Source organism: Canis aureus, chromosome 19 (assembly GCF_053574225.1).
Source record: "Canis aureus isolate CA01 chromosome 19, VMU_Caureus_v.1.0, whole genome shotgun sequence".
NCBI classification, from domain to species: domain Eukaryota; kingdom Metazoa; phylum Chordata; class Mammalia; order Carnivora; family Canidae; genus Canis; species Canis aureus.
The window spans coordinates 33,462,308-33,479,189 of NC_135629.1; the positions used below are offsets into that span (position 1 = coordinate 33,462,308).

The 16,882-nt window shown below is 45.0% G+C and overlaps 1 protein-coding gene across 2 annotated transcripts in view; it reads left to right on the forward strand.

Moving 5' to 3' along the window:
• Nucleotides 1-16,882, forward strand: part of DNASE1L3 (deoxyribonuclease 1L3) — a 29,718-nt gene that overhangs the window by 7,900 nt on the left and 4,936 nt on the right. The window contains exons 1-5 of one of the 2 annotated variants that reach the window (XM_077858359.1): nt 13-415; nt 7,657-7,745; nt 10,923-11,012; nt 11,628-11,740; nt 14,698-14,810. In XM_077858359.1, coding sequence (XP_077714485.1) covers nt 275-415; nt 7,657-7,745; nt 10,923-11,012; nt 11,628-11,740; nt 14,698-14,810 — 546 coding nt within the window. In that variant the 5' untranslated portion in view covers nt 13-274. Of the gene's footprint in view, nt 1-12; nt 416-7,656; nt 7,746-10,922; nt 11,013-11,627; nt 11,741-14,697; nt 14,811-16,882 lie in introns of those variants that run through there. The other variant, XM_077858360.1, reaches the window with a different exon arrangement.

Consider the following 16,882-nt stretch of genomic DNA (forward strand, 5'->3'; position numbering starts at 1 on the left):
GAGTGACTTTGCAGGGATGGTCCCTCAATTACGCAGGCTGATTTCCTCACCAGAGCAATGAAAACAGGGGCTCCTCAAAAGACTAGCCACTTTTCTTAATTCCTTGGGGAATGAAACCCATGATCTTTAGTTCCTCAGAGAAGTGAAAGTAGCAACATGGAATCCAGTAATTCCTGTTATCTGCAGGCTTTATAAGTCAGCTGGGCTTGAGGAGGTGGCCTAGAGCCCACACGCTAGACACCGCTGTCCTGTGGCTGAAGCCAGGAGCGCCAGGATGCCTCGGCTCCCAGCCTTCCTGCTGTTTCTCCTCCTTTCCATCAGCAGTGCCCTGGCCCTGAGGCTCTGCTCCTTTAACGTGAGGTCCTTTGGGGGAGCCAAGAGGGAAAACAAGAATGCCATGGATGTCATCGTGAAGGTGAGACCCCTTCCTGTCAAGAGCGCTGGACACCCCTCACGCGCTCTCTGGGCTTTCCGACTTTAAGAGACTTTGGAGAAATTTCACCAAAGTTAGTCTCTAGGGGGAAGGTAGCAGCTACCTCGGCATTTTGTCACAATAATGACAGCAATAATTCCGATAACCACATCCCCTCTCTGGGCTTCATGGCATCATTTGAACGCGATGGGTGTTCAGGAGGCCTGAGAGTTCCTCTCTGTAGGATTCTTTGGGGGGCATGTGGGAGTTCGTAAATGTAAAGCTCCTAAAACAGTATCTGGCTCAGGCGAGCTCCGGGTAAGGGCTGGCTATTACGCTAATTGTGATCGTTACCGTTTACTGAATGCCCCTGTCAGGCACTACAGATACACGATTTCATGTCATCACCCTTAAGAAAGAAGGCTATTATCCCCATGAAGAGATGAACAACTAAAGGTGTAGTGACCTCATATAGGTGGTGGGTGGGTGGGTGGAGTGGGAGCTGGGATGCCAGCCCAGCCTGGTCTTTTTTTTTTTTTTTTTTTTTTTTCAGCCTGGTCTTTTGATCCATCAACACAGGACAGAATTTTTGCTCTTTTTTTTTTTTAATTTTTATTTATTTATGATAGTCACAGAGAGAGAGAGAGAGAGAGACACAGGCAGAGGGAGAAGCAGGCTCCATGCACCGGGATCCCGACGTGGGATTCGATCCCGGGTCTCCAGGATCGCGCCCTGGGCCAAAGGCAGGCGCCAAACCGCTGCGCCACCCAGGGATCCCTGCTCTTTCTTTTCTTTCTTTTATCTCTTCTCTTCTCTCTTTTTTTTAAATTAATTAATTAATTAATTTATGATAGTCACACACAGAGAGAGAGAGACAGAGAGAGAGAGAGAGAGGCAGAGACACAGGCAGAGGGAGAAGCAGGCTCCATGCACCAGGAGCCCGACATGGGATTCGATCCCGGGTCTCCAGGATCGAGCCCTGGGCCAAAGGCAGGTGCTAAACCACTGCACCAGGGCAGCCCTGGTGGCTCAGCAGTTTAGCGCTGCCTGCAGCCCAGGGTGTGATCCTGGAGACCCGGGATCGAGTCCCGCATCGGGCTCCCTGCATGGAGCCTGCTTCTCCCTCTGCCTGTGTCTCTGCTTCTCTCTCTCCTCTCTGTCTATTCTCATGAATAAATAAATAAAATATTAAAAAAAAAAAACCACTGCACCACCCAGGGATCCCTCTTCTCTTCTCTTCTCTTCTTCTCTTCTCTTCTCTTCTCTTCTCTTCTCTTCTCTTCTCTTCTCTTCTCTTCTTCTCTTCTCTTCTCTCTTTCTCTTCTCTTCTCTTCTCTTCTCTTCTCTTCTTCTCTTCTCTTCTCTCTTTCTCTTCTCTTCTCTTCTCTTCTCTTCTCTTCTCTTCTCTTCTCTTCTCTTCTCTTCTTTCTCTTCTCCTCTTCTCCTCTCCTCTCCTCTCCTCTCCTCTCCTCTCCTCTCCTCCTCTCTCCTCTTCTTTCTCCTCTCCTCTCCTCTCCTCTCCTCTCCTCTCCTCTCCTCTCCTCTCCTCTCCTCTTCTTTCTCTCCTCTCCTCTTCCTCCTTCCCTCTCTTTTCTTTCTTTTTTCTTCTTTCTTTTATTCATTCTTTCTTTCTCTCTTCCTTCTCTCCCTCCCTCTCTCCCTCTCTTCATCCTTCTCCACCTTCCACTGCATCAACCTTTTCCCAACTACAATTTTTTTTTAAGATTTTATTTATTTATTCATGAGAGACACAGAGAGAGGCAGAGATGTAGGCAGAGGGAGAAGCAGGCTCCCTGCGGGAAGCCCGATGTGGGACTCGATCCCAGGACCCCGGAATCACGACCTGAGCCAAAGGCAGATGTTCAGCCACTGAGCCATCCAGGAGCCCCCAACTACAAATTCTAATCTTTCTCTGTACTTAGATAAGACTTCCTTTGGGTAATATGACCAAGGTCTAGAGCTTCTGCTCACATTTCTCTGGAGTCAGTTGACATTTTTTACCTGACAAATTAATTTATCTTTGCTGATGCTGGAGCTGATACCTTTCTCAGGACTCTCTCTGGGTGTTATCACCTTAGAAAACCCTGGAGGCACCGTGGTATGGTGGGAACATCAGGAGCCCTGAATTCAGATCCTGCCCAGCAGCTGTGTGAGCAAGCTCGGGAATTCCCTTCTCCTCCTGAGCCTCTGGGCTTTTCAGAAAGTGGGCCTTATACAACCTGTAGCACCAGTTGACTGAGAGAACTCAAGGTGTGGAAGGGCTGGGACCGGGCAGGTGATCACAGAGCTGCCACTGTTGTTATTAATACACAAAATGGATTAGAGCAAGGACACATGCTCAGTTCTTACTTAGGTGGTCCTCTCCTTGGTTGGCCCTGCCCTTTGGATGGAATCCAAGACCTTCCAGAGGTGGTTGTTTAGCCAGAATAGCCATGCCCAACCTGTGGGAGCCGAGACTCTCTGGCTCAACAGGGAGCTCTGACATGCAAGGAAACTATTTTCCCTGCTTCCTCACACAAGGGCCCTCTGAGCCTGGGTATCTACGAGCTCCCAAGTTCCCATCACCTTCCTCACTTACTCTACCCAGGAAAAGTCATCATAGTCTTAAGAGGCTATCTTTTGTTTCTTTCTTTTTTTTTTTTTTTTTTTTTTAAGATTTTATTTCATTGAGAGGAAGAGAGAGATATCGAGAGAGAGCATGAGCAGAGGGGAGGGGCAGAGGGAGAAGCAGACCTCCTGGTGAGCAGTGAGCCTGATGGAGGGCTAGATCCCAGGACCCCGGGATCATGACCTGAGCTGAATATAGATGTTTGACTGAGCCACCCAGGCACCCTGGACTTTTATATTCTTATTTAATATTATGGCATAGGTGGCATTGTCCCCACTTTGTAACTAAGGAGACATACTCAGAATGGTGAAGTGATTTACCCAGGATTCTTTAGCTGGTAAGTGGAAGAGCCAGGATCGAATCCAGCCATATGACCCAACTCTATTAGTGGAGATGCCCTTTCTACCCTTCTATACTGGATTTATCACTTAGGAGACGAGCCCAGTTTCATCATGCTGTTGTCATTAGGACCTTCATCAGGGAGTTTGGAGAGTGAGGGAGGCCTGCCTTTTCCATCTCGGGTTTGCGGGCTGGCACAACGGGCAGTTCTCCAGATGCTAAACTCTGCCTGGGCAAGGCTGCTTCTATCTGCTTCTTCACTCTGTGTCCTTAAAGAGCAATGTTTTTTCATCCAACAAATACTCACAGAAGGTAGGCCATGTGCCAGATGCTCTGAGGAATTGGGGATAAGATGGTGGACGTGGGAGGCATCGTCTCCCACAGCTCATGGTAATTATAATTTCAGGAGTGCTTACTGTATGCTGGGCCCTTAATATGCAGAATCCAAGCTTCATAGCTCTCTGGTTGCCTTTTGCTGACAGGCAAATAGAGTTCGGAGAGAAGTAAGTAGCCCCGGGTCATGGGGCCAGTAAGTGTAAGAGCAAGGGCTAGGACCCAGGCCTAACTGACCCTATGTGGGCTCTTTCCCCTGCTATGCTGTGCTGATCCCAGGTTAGAGCCACAAAAGAGGGCTTCAGAGACTTCTAGTGGCCCAAGTCTTCGTAAGACTTCTCTAGACTGTCCCTGCCACTCTCTCCAGGCCCACTCACAAAACAACACCGCTTGCTGAGAACCCCTCACCATTGGCCATGCTCAGCTCCTACTCCTTCCCCTCTGTCAGGAAATTCCTGAGTTTCAGGTCTGGAAGGGGCCTTCTGGGGGGCCCCCTTTGTCTTTGGAGCCTCATTCTGTTCCGTTCTGTTCTGAGGAGGCGATAGCATCAGGGGAGATATATCTTTCCCGGCCTGAAACAGGGGCAGGGAAAACATGTACCAGTGATAGATTTGAAAAGTGAGTGTTAAATCACTGTGAGGAAAATGCTCACGACATCACATGAGGCTGAAAAAAAAAAAAAAAAACCCGACAAGACCCCAATTTTGAGATAAACATTGCCACTCTTTGTGGAGCTCTCTTCCACACCAGGGAATGGACTGAATGTTTTATCTCATTATATCCTTTAATCCCACATGGCAACCTCATGAGGGGAATATTGTCCCAGTTTCCAGATAAGGAATCTGGCGGGTTTGGGGAGCTTAAGTGACTTGCTTAGGGTCACACAGCTGGTGAGCGATAGAGTCAAGATCCGAATCTGAGGCGATTTGATTCAATGTCTATATTTTTAACTGACAGGCCAGTTATTTTGATGTATTTTTGTCGATATGGATAAGTTTAGAAATCACGTGAGGGGTGTCTGAGTGGTGGGTTTACAGGTCATCAGGTGATTTTTTAGTCTTTTCTGCATTTTCCAAATTTTCCACAATAAGCAATACTATTTTTATAATTAGAAAATTTTTCTTTTTTAAAATAAATTCTACATTTAAAAAAAATTTTATCTATTTATTAATGAGAGACACACACAGAGAGAGGCAGAGACACAGGCAGAGGGAGAAGCAGGCCCCATGCAGGGACCGGACATGGGACTCGATCCAGGGTCTCCAGGATCATGCCCTAGGCTGAAGGTGGCGCTAAACGGTTGAGCCATCCAGGCTGCCCTAGAAACATTTTCTAATTTATAATTAGAAAATCCTATTTTTATAATTAGAAAAATAATTAGAAAAGGACTAGCTAGGAAATTTAGTCCCATTTTTCTTACAATGGCCATAAAGAAGATTTAAATACAGGGAGGTATTTGTGCTTGATAAATTTGGCTCGACTGTTTCTAGTATGGCCGCCTCTCCCTCTCTCCCTCCTTCACTCCTTGCCCTCTCTCATTTACTCATACGAGATGCTGTACAATTGTGAGTAAAGCAAGGCCTAGCATGTTGTCTGGCACAAAGCAGGCCCATGATAACATTTTGTTGGATGGATAAACAAATGAATAGATAGATGGGTGGGAGGATGGATGGCTAGATGAGGGCCAGCCACTTATAGATTTCATCACCAGGAGAATTCTGATGATGAGATTTTTTTTCTTTAAAGATTTTATTTATTTATTCATGAAAGACACACAGAGAGAGGCAGAGACATAGGTAGAGGGAGAAGCAGGCTGCCTACAGGGAGCCCGATGTGGGATTTGATCCCAGGATGCCAGGATCATGACCTGAGCCAAAGGCAGACACTCAACCACCGAGCCACCCAGGCGCCCTTGATGATGAGATCTTGAGCCATTCCTCTACTGCAGTGTAGATTCCAGTCTATAGGAAATATTCCCAGAGGTTCAGAGGAAACTGCCCAAGGGAAGTGGAAATCTGCTGGAGTTACTGCTGGAGATGTGGGGCTCCAGGGTGTCTGTTATGTGAGCAAAAGTGCTGTAAGCAGGGAATTAAAGGGCTAGACCTTTCTGCTCAGGAAAGGGTGTCTGAACCCTGGTCCACTTTTGCCCTGCACCTATGAATTATATTCAAAAGGGAGGAGGAAATCACAGGAACCATGGTGATTTCTTTGGCTATTGAGTATAGTGGTCAAGAGAGGTTCTGTAGTGGATGATCCCATAACTCATATTCACATGATGTTCAGATTACTTAGCCTGAGTCCCCAACTATACAATGGGGATAAAAAGAGGACCTGTATATAAGGATTATTAGAAACATTTAATGAGTCAATGATAAGAGCTAACACTTACAAAGCCGTCCCTATGTGCCAGGCATTGTATGAGGTACTTAATGTAAGACAACTTATTTAAATGTTAAATAGTTAGAATCGCATCTGTCATATCTTAATAAATATTGGCCATCGTGTCCTCCCCCATCATTCCTTCATCATCAAGCAGTTTTCTTTTTTCAATAACTCATTAATTTTTTAAATTAGAAAGGCATAACTCTTTAAATTATACATTTATAATTTCCGAATTAATTGTATCAAGTTAAAAATAGTCAGTAGGGACTATTTTGAAAATATAGAAACAAGTAAAGAAGTATTATTCTATTACTTGAAGATAAGAGCTGTTGGCATTTAGGGCATTATGGGCATTTTTCTATGCAAAAATACATAAATTTGCATCTGTTTTTCAGCCTAGAGACTACCCTATACCATCCATTTTGTATCCTGCTTTTATATTAGAGGCATTTCACATGTTGTTAATATTCTTTTGTTTTGTTAATATTCTTTTAAAACATGACTTTTTTTAAGGGAGGGATGAGCAGAAGGAAAAAGAAAATCTTAAGCAGGTTCCACAACCAGCGCAGAGCCCGACAAGGGGCTCAATCTCACGACCCTGAGATCATCACCTGAGCCAAAATTAAGAGTCAGTTGCTTAAGGGCTGAGCCACCCAGGCGCCACTAAGCCATGACTTTCAATGCCATATAATGCCCTATGCTATGTTTGCAACATCTTTCATTTAATGCTTTCCTGTTTGGGGATAGTTAGGTTATTTCCAATTTTTTTGTTGTTGTTGCAATGCGTCTTCCTCTTTGATCTGTACAAGTAATAACAATAGCAATAATAATCTATTGTGTGCCTTCTATCTGGGTGGTACTGCTCTCAGTATTCATTTAATCCTCCAGCAACCCTATGAGGGAATAACTATCATCATTCCAATTTATAGATGGGGATACTGAGATGCAGAGAAGTAGTAGATAATTCTTTTTTTTTTTTTAAGGACTTTATTTATGTACTTGAGAAAGAGAGAGAGAGCAAGAGAGAGAGAGCATGAGCAGGGAAAAGGCAGAGGGAGAGGGGGAGAGGCAAAAAAAGAAGGGGAGGGGCAGAGACAGGATCCCTGCTGAGCAGGGAGCCTGACTCGGGACTCGATCTCAGGACCCTGAGAAGTTAACTTCATCTTTATTATTATTTTTTTAAAATTTTTTTAACTTCATCTTTAATTAAAAAAATAAGATAGGGATCCCTGGGTGGCTCAGCGGTTTAGCGCCTGCCTTTGGCCCGGGGTGTGATCCTGGAGTCCCGGGATCGGGTCCTGCGTCGGGCTCCCGGCATGGAGCCTGCTTCTCCCTCCTCCTGTGTCTCTGCCTCTCTCTCTATCTCTCTATGTCTATCATAAATAAATAAATAGATAGATAAATCTTTAAAAAAAAAAAAGATAAAACGGAACTACCTCAGGAAGTTCCTCACTTGTTTCAGCAATGAAATTAACTCCTTTAACAAAGCACCAATTCTATACTTAAAATGTAAGTGCCTAATAAAAGATTATTATTTATAGATCTTTAGTTTGCCTAAAACATCTGGGAATTGTCTCTGCAGGTCATCAAACGCTGTGATATCATACTCCTGATGGAAGTCAAGGACAGCAACAACATGATCTGTCCCACGCTGTTGGAGAAACTAAATGGGTAAAGACAGGGCCCTGGGGCCCCCTGCAGGCTCAAGGTCAAGTGCAAGGGCACCTGAAAAGCCCAGAAACTGAAACTAGGGTGAAAGCTAGCACTGGCCCTGACCACCAGGTCACATGGTCAACACTGCCTAGGCTCCCAACTCCACTGGCTGCAGTCCTGAGAACTTTCCATTGTCTAGTTTTCATATGATAAAGCAAAATAGAGGAAACAGATGAGGAGCCAGGACAGAGAAACGAAAGAGACCAGAGGCTGAGCTGAGAACTACTGTTATAAGCTAAGACTGAGTACAAATATGAAGTTATGATATGCCCGCTGGCTAGAATATTACGTAGCCATTAAAAAATCATGTTCACTACAGACTAGGTTAGAGCTAAATATGGAAAGACGGCTGCAATATGTTGAAAAGAACAGGGGGTGTATGTAGAGTAGCCCATTTTAATAATCACATTACACTATGCATGAATGAGAGTGTGTTTGAGTTTACATGGGCATAGAGGAAAGAATGGGAAGGATGTGCCCCAAACTGTTAACAGCGGTTATTTCTGGGCCAGGGGGTAGGTGTGATTGCAGGACCATTGTGGACAAGGTCCGTAAAGAAATGGAAAACATTTACTTTTTATTTTATATACTCCTATATGATTTAAATATTTTACAAAAGTCTGAATTGATTTTATAACTTCAAAAAACCCCAAAAGATAATGTCCTCAAATAATTTTATATTACATTGGATTATATTTATGATTTATATTCTTTCTCAAAGAATAGTCAGCAGACCCACCCACCTGAAAATCACCCCAAAGTGAGTTAAAAAGGCACTTTTGAGAACCTCCCATCTATTAAATGAGAATGTCTGTGGTATCCCTAAGAATAATCTTCTAGTATAATATTTCTTTTGTGCAGGCACGATAAGATTACACCACAAACCAGAGTATATTCAATTATGTCAAAAGAAAAACAAAACAAAAAAACATATAAAAGATTCAAAAGCAGTGAACCAGACCATTTGACAATGGCTATCTTAGCTTTAAAAATCACAAGGCATTTAAATGTGATGTCTTTTCTATATATTTTGTATTTTCCAGATTTTCTACAATGAGAATGTTATACCTCCTTTCTTTTTTCTTATGAAATATTTTAGATATACTTAAAAGCACAGAGAAAATGATAATAAACAACCACGTAATCCACCATCCAGACTGAACAATCAGTATATCTAGCCATTATTGTACTTCCATAATTAAGATAACTCACATTGTGTTTTTTAAAATAAATGAATGGTCAGTCCAGCTTCATTAGGCCCTGGGAGGAACAGCTTTGGACACTCATTCACACAGAGGCCTCTTGGACTGGCCCCACCCACCCTGCGCCTCAATTTCTCATCTGAAAATACGGAGTTGGAGCTGAACTTCTCCTTTTAACCTCAGAGGCTCTTTTCTATCCCAGATTGGATCTTTGACAATAGAAAAGGGAATTTAACACAAGGGTTAGGTGTCTACACTGGTCTCAGACCACTTGTGTTTGGATCTTGCCTCTACTACGATCTTGGGCAAGTTACTCAAACTCTTTGACCTTTTTTCCCATCTATAAAATGAGGCTAATAATGAACCCATCTTCCTGGGGTGTGGCAGTAATTAAATCCTGCATTTAAGTGGTTGGACTGTGCCTGGCACGTAGCAGTGATCATAAGTGGTGGTAGTGTCTATTACTAGTAAAAGGAAGAAAATGATGATGGCAGATGGTGGTCCAGAGGGCCACATGTAACAGCTACCATCCACACCCTAACTATATGCCAGGGATTCTGTTAATCAATTCCTGTGTGCTCTTTGATTTACTTCCACAACTCCTTTGTGGGGTCGGCACTATTACTCCTTCCCTTGTAACCGAGGGAACTGATGCACGGAGATGAGGGACCTGCCCAAGGTCACCCAGCCAGTAAATGGTGGAGCTTACCTTTGGACCTGGGTCATGCTTGACTCCAAAACCGGTGCTCTATTCTGAACCTCCTCAGTCTTCCACAGAGGGTCTCTGATCAATTTTCAGAAGTATGAGAGGACAGGGTTCTCCTGGCCCCTCCTCACAAGCAGCCTGGATAGGGTCTTCCTACCCCCACCACTCAGTTCTCCTCAACCTCCCTAGAGTGTCCCATGGACACCAAGCAGAGGCAGGCCTCTTTGTCCCTTTATCCCCAGTAAGCCTGGAGGGGCCTTAGTCACCTTACAGCTGAGTCATTGCAAGCAGTTTGCCAACCCCAAATTTGGCAGGCTTGATTCAGAACAAGGCCAGCTTTCCCAAGCTGGATGCCCAGTAGAATCCACTGTCCATACTTCTTGGGCCCCAATGGCCGGATCTGCCTTAGAATGTGTATCTAAATTCCCAGGAATTTTTGTAGGGCCTAAGGCGGCTCCTAAACACCCCCTTTGCTATTTTCCAACTGAACCTGAGAATATGCTGCAGCTTAGAGGTGTACTAAATCTTTTTGTGGACAAATGGAGTAAAACCACATCAGGCTCTGTCCAGAGTGGAGTTATCAGCAGGTTTGGCAAACACACAGAGTCAATTTCCCTGGTACACAGCTATATCTCTATCCCAGGACATAAACAATAGCTGATTTGAAATCATAGTTCTAGGACTTGTGAGAAAATGTTTGGGGATTTTCAGAGCAGAAGTGAATGTCCAGTGAAAATGGTACCAGGAATGATGCATATGATAAATGTTCAGGAGTAGTGCAGGGACAGGATGACCTGATAAGGTTTACTCCATCAGGAAGTATGAGGTCAGCCCAGCCATGAGCCAGAATGGGATTTGGGACTGATTCTGGCCTGAATCGTCTATGGTCTCAATAACGTGCCACAGGTATAGGCCCAAACATGTGGATTTGGAGTAGGTAGGATCTGAGCTCAAACCCCAGCTGTACACCTGCAAAGTATAAAAAATGAGTAATAATAGTATCCACATTCTAAGGGCAAGAAGAGATAATGGCTGTAAAGATCCTGGAAGATAGATGTCACATTCCCAGTCAATGGTGGCCCTTCTTATTAGACTCCAAGGTTACAGCAAATGGTAGCCTTTCTCCATGATGTAATTGGTGATATGGACATAGATTGAAAAGGGGGAGCATGCAGTAGGAGGTAGTTTCTTTTTTAAAATGTAATGTAAAATCTTTATGTTTTCTAGAAATTCGAGAAGAGGCATAAAATACAACTATGTGATTAGCTCTCGGCTTGGAAGAAACACATATAAAGAACAGTATGCCTTTCTCTACAAGTGAGTATAGTCTCTGCTTCCTGGGACATGATTCACTTACAAATGATGACCATGAACTGAATCAAAATGCATATCTTTTCTTCAAAACCAAATTTTGATATCTAATGGTCTCTAACCAGTTCTCAATATTGATCAAAATAATTGCTGTCAAATTGAGGCTGAAGCAAAGCATTACCTCCTCAAATTAAAAAGCACATGCAGCTTCCTGACACCTAATTTGTTGGTTGACTCAGTGGCTGCCTGGTCAGGAGGGTCAGGAGTTCTTTATCCTTCAGAGTTAGTTAAGTGCTAGCCAGGGATGGAAACCTAAGCTGCCCAGCATGGCTGACTCTGAAACTACATAGCCTTGTCTTCTCCCTACTAGTAATTTGCTCTAAGTCTGAACAGTAGCTGTGGATGCCCCAGATAACTGGTACTGCTCAGATCTCTAGCTTTCAAAGGGCCCTGGTCATTGAGAAGAGTTGATGGAATTTGTTCTGGAGTGAAAGATCCCTTGCAGGGCAAGAGCCTGCCTGGGGGGGCTACTAAAGCCATGGGAACCTGTGTCTCTGCTTCCTGAATAAATTAGGAAGGCAACTGACTCAGCTGGAAGGGCTTTCTTTTTTTTATTTCTAGGGAAAAGCTGGTGTCTGTGAAGAAATACTACCTCTACCATGACTATCAGGCTGGAGATGCAGATGTGTTTTCCAGGGAGCCCTTTGTGGTCTGGTTCCAGTCACCCTTCACCGGTGAGACCCACAGTATCCTCTTGTGCATAATCTCCCTGTGATCCATGAACCGACAGTAGCCCCGAGTGTGAGCCGTGGTCCTGGGGTTTGTGCAGCATTATTAGGGAAGCCTTAGACTTGAGATGGCCATTAAGAACACCTAGTATTTGAAGGCTGTAGCCTGGCCTGTCAGAATGTCATGACTCAAGATCTCCTCAACCTGGAACCCACCCACCTTCTGAAACTGGGATAACTCCACTCTCTTTGGAGGATTTAGGCTGATGGAAATTATTTACCACAATTCTTCAGTCCCAATCAAATACAACTTCATTTAAAATAAAAATCCCAGTGATGGTTACCAGAGATGAACCTCTAACCTAGAGTCTCCCTCTCCCTCCCTCCCTCCCTCTCCAGTCCTCTCTACAGACTGGGTGTAGAGAGGAAATCCAATCAATTCCACCCTGAACTCTGACAACACCTACACATGTACAAGCTACTATAATTATTGACCCCTGATTAGTGCCAGGTTCCTGTAATCCTTGCAACACTCTGCAGGGTAAGACCTGGGATTATCTGCACTTTACATTTGTGGAAGCTGAGGTTCAAACAGCAGGTGGAATCACTTGCCCAAGGTCACCCAGCAGCTCTTGAAATGAATGAGCAGGGTGGTAACACAAGCCACTATCTTGGGCGCTCACGGGTTTTTTTTTTTTTTTTTTTTTTTTTTTTTAAAGATTTTATTTATTCGTGAGAGACACAGAAAGAGAGGCAGACATAGGCGGAGGGAGAAGCAGGCTCCATGCAGGGAATCTGATGCAGGATTCGATCCCGGGACTGCGGGACTACGCCCTGAGCCAAAGGCAGATGCTCAACCGCTGAGCCACCCAGGCATCCCTGGACGCCCACAGTCTTAACCACTGTGTGGATCTAAATGGAAAGTCAAGAGTTCGTTTGGTTTGCAGATTGGAGCTATACAGAATCAAATATTTTTTTCAGTACTTAACACGTGCCAGGCTCTGTTCCAGGCCCGGAACAAGACAGACAAGGCCCCTGTCCTAGTGAAGTTACGTTGTAGTGGGCAAGACAGATAATGACCAAATAAATATGCGCAGAGTTGTACGTATGCACACCCCCATGTATACTACACATATAAACACCCTAAACTGGGAAGTAACTATTTCTGCCCTGGGTTGATTAGTACTTTAGGAAGACAAACATGGAAGAACGGTGGAGGAAATTTCCAGTAGAAAAAGAGGAGATGAGGACTGCTGAGGCCAGAAATGCACTTGGGAGAGTATGTGTCATAATCGCCTTGGTCGTGCGTATGATTCACATTTGGCTGACCAGGCAGTGTTGGGAGAGCACCCTGCCCCCTGCCCCTTTTCTCTAAGAGAATCTTCAGCTACACGTAGCTAAATATTGTTAAACAAACCTGTTTGTCTTGAGATTCCACCTTTTTGCCTTTCTCTACCCCTCCTCCCCAAGGATGGCACCACAGCCATGTCCTGTTTGGAATTTCCTCTCTTGTACAAGGAAACATCCTTATGTCCTCTCTATTTGAGATTGAAGAGAGTTAGCCATTCATCTATCATTTCTTTCCTTTATTCATTTACTCATTCATTCATTCATTCATATATTCAATCAACAAACGTTTTTGAGTACCTCTCATGTGCCGGGTGCTGTGCTAGGTCCTGGAACCAAGAGGGTGAGCAAGACAGAGCTCAGGTTCCAGTGGGCCAAACTAAGAATTTCAGAGCATGAAGGAAGTAAAAGCAGGGTTCATTCTATAATGGGGTGAAGGGCTCACCTTAGATGGTGCAGACTACAGATGGCCTCTTCAGGGTGACATTGGACTGTGACCTGAAGAAGCCAGTCACAGAGGGCTGGGGGAAGGAAGGGCCATTCCAGGGGGAGGTCCCAGTGTGCACACACAAGATCAGAAGTGGGAAAGGGGTTGAGGTATTTAGGGGGACTAAAGAGAGGATGGGGAGTGGAGTGGAGGCATGAGAAGGAGAGTGGGAGATAAGGCTGAGTGGTAAGGGCAGGGTTCTGGAGACAGGCTTCCTGACCTGAGTCCTGACTCCCCACTATGTCACTTGAGCAGTGACCCCCAACAGCCCTCAGCTCCTGAGCAAGAGTGGAGGCCCAGGCACAGGAGGAGGAGGAAAGCCCGGGAAAGAGGCAATCAGAAATGTCAGCTGCCACTGGCAGGTGGGCAAGGCATTGTTCCCAGGCTCACCTACATTCTCTGAGATAGGCTCTCTCAGTCCTTCCTGGACGGGGGAGGTTTTCAGATGTTTCACAAAAGGCTGCTTTTCAAAAAAATAATGGGAGGGGTAGGGTAGTTTTTTTCCAAATTATAAAAGAAGCATAAACTGACAAGCCTCAATTTTTTTTCATTAGAAAAAATTTTTTTTCTTTAGTACAAAAGCCATGCAGGCTTATTTTTTAAAAAGTAGAAAATATAATTTTTTAAAGAAAGAGAAAAGAAAAACACCCACAGTGTCATCAAGGAGTGCTGTCTTCCAGCTTTCTCTTAGCCATGCAAGTGAGTGGGCGAGAGGAAGCTTTCATCCGCTGATGACAGCGGCCCAGTGGTCCCAGGAACAGGCACATCTCAGCCACCAGCTGGACCCTCTAGTAATGAGGGGACTAGGGATGGCTGGGTGGCTCAGTGGTTGAGCATCTGCCTTCACCCCAGGTGTAATCTGGGGTCCTGGGATCAAGTCCCATGTTGGGCTCCCTGCATGGAGCCTGCTTCTCCCTCTGCCTATGTCTCTGCCTCTCTTTCTGTGTCTCTCATGAATAAATAAAATCTTAAAAAAAAAAAAAAAAGAGGAGACCAGACCACATAATCTGGGCCTCCCGGCGGTGGGGGGTTAGGGGGCAGTGGGCAGCCTGTTTCCCCTCAGCAGTGTTCGAGGCACCTGCCCGTGTCCGGGGAAGTATGTGACCTCCACATCTTTCCTGTTCCTCAGCTGTCAAGGACTTCGTGATTGTCCCCCTGCACACCACCCCTGAAGCCTCTGTGAAAGAGATCGATGAGCTGGTTGATGTCTACTTGGACGTGAAGCGCCGTTGGAAGGCGGAGGTGATGACCCTCTGTGTCCCTTGAATTCTCCTCTAGCAAAGGCAGAGTCAGGTTCTGGGAAGGGATGTATCACTCCCCAGGCGGGCCACCCGTGCAGACCACCACCATGTTAGAACCTCCTTTGAGCCTTTACTTCAGCCTTAAATATCCTTCTTGCTAGATGTGCTGGGTACTCTCCAGGGGGGTCTCGGCCGTTCATGCACAGCGCCACTAAGAATGGCTGCCCCAGGTCACTGAGTGAGCAGCTGGTGCCAGGCCCTATGCTGAGGCTAGACTTGGGCAAGTTGATTGAATCCTCCCCATAAGCCCACGAAGTAAACACTTTTATCATTCTCACTTTGCAAGGAGAACAGGGAGACACTTGGAGGTCGGGAGTCCTTTACTGCAAATGACAGACTCTCAAATTGGAGCATGAAAAGGGCGGTGCAATTTATTGGTTCATGTAACTGGATGTTCAGGGGTAGTTCAGGCAGAGGGGGATCTGGGGCTCATACAAGGTCATCAGGGCTCGGCTTGTCTCTTTCTTTTCATCGCTTTGTCCTTGTGTCCTCTTGGTGGGCTCCACCTTTGAGATGGCAACACGGCCTCCAGCAGTTTTCAGCCCACTGACGAGTGTTCTGTTCCACAATGCAAGAAGTGCCCCAGGGTTAAGTCCCATTATGGGCCCTCGTTGGGGCACATGTCCATCAGGGGGCTTGAGAAGCTCTGATTGGTTAAATATGTGTGTTCTTCAGCCCAACCTCACAGACTGAGGTGAAGGAGGGAAGTGATATCCCATAGAATATAGGGGAATGCATCCACCAACATTCTTGGCCTCAATTATTCCCTCATCTGGAAAATGGGGATGCCACCTCATGTGGCTGGCTGTGAGAGTCTGTGAAAGCTCTTGGCAAATATGGAAGTGTTCCAGGGGCTTTTCCTCATTCTTCCCTCCTTTTGGGCTATAATTCCTGTGACCACCCCCCTCCTTCTGCTCCACCATTCAAAGTGCAACATGAATCAAGTAAAGTGGGGACACGGAGCTAGGACATGGAGAGCACAAGGTGCGTAATTCATTGCTTATTTGTAAAAAGCAGGGCAAGAGAAAGGCTCATTCATTCCTAAAATTTTGAATTCTTCCAGTCATTCAACAAGAATTTATTGAACATCTCAGGCACTAGGCTGGCATTGATGGCAGACCAGGATTTAATTCTTGACGTAACCACTTGAGTCAATGAGTTGAGTGGTCTAGAGCCGGTCATTGTATTCCTCTATCCTGTTTCCACAAAGATTAAGGATCTCTTCTACCTCCTAATGTTTATCATGAGATATATTTTAAACTTTATGAAACTTTTTTTTAGGATTCATTTATTTATTTGAGAGAGAGAGAGCATGAGTAGGGGGAGGAACAGAGGGAGAGGGAAAAGAGACTCCACACTGAATGCAGAACCAGATGTGGGGCTCAATCCCAGGACCCTGAAATCATGACCTGAGCTGAAATCAAGTATTGGATGCTTAACTGACTGAGCCACCGAGGCGCCCCAACTTTATGAAACATTTCATGCTTGGTCTGACATACAGTGCATGTTCAGTAAATTGTGCCTATAACAATAGGAACTGGTGGTCACTTGGGTTAAGAATGACATTCTGTCCTCAACCACACCCATCAATGTCAGGAAAAACCGTGATCTCTGAGGTCAAAATAAAATGTTTTGAAGAAAACTCTAAAGTCAGCAACAGCCACAAACAATAGCACCGACAAGGAAATATGACACTTCCTCTGAATTGAGGAATCTTAAAATTTTGTTCCAAAGCTCTGTGGGGAAAAACACTTCTGAAATAGAAGGTTCTGTTGGTGGCCTCGGGGCAGGGGTGGACAACTCACTCTATCATCCCCTCCCTTTCAGGCTCTTCCCACTTCCTCAGTAGACAGAATTTCCACAGGAATAAGCTCCTGACTTCCAAACAATAGAAGAGAAAGCATGATGCCAAGGTTGTCAAATAAACCACCCAAATTCATTTTTCCTGCTTGGAAACAAAAGGCGTCAATTCATTCAAATATTTATACCCTACAGTAGTTTGAGCCAGAAAGA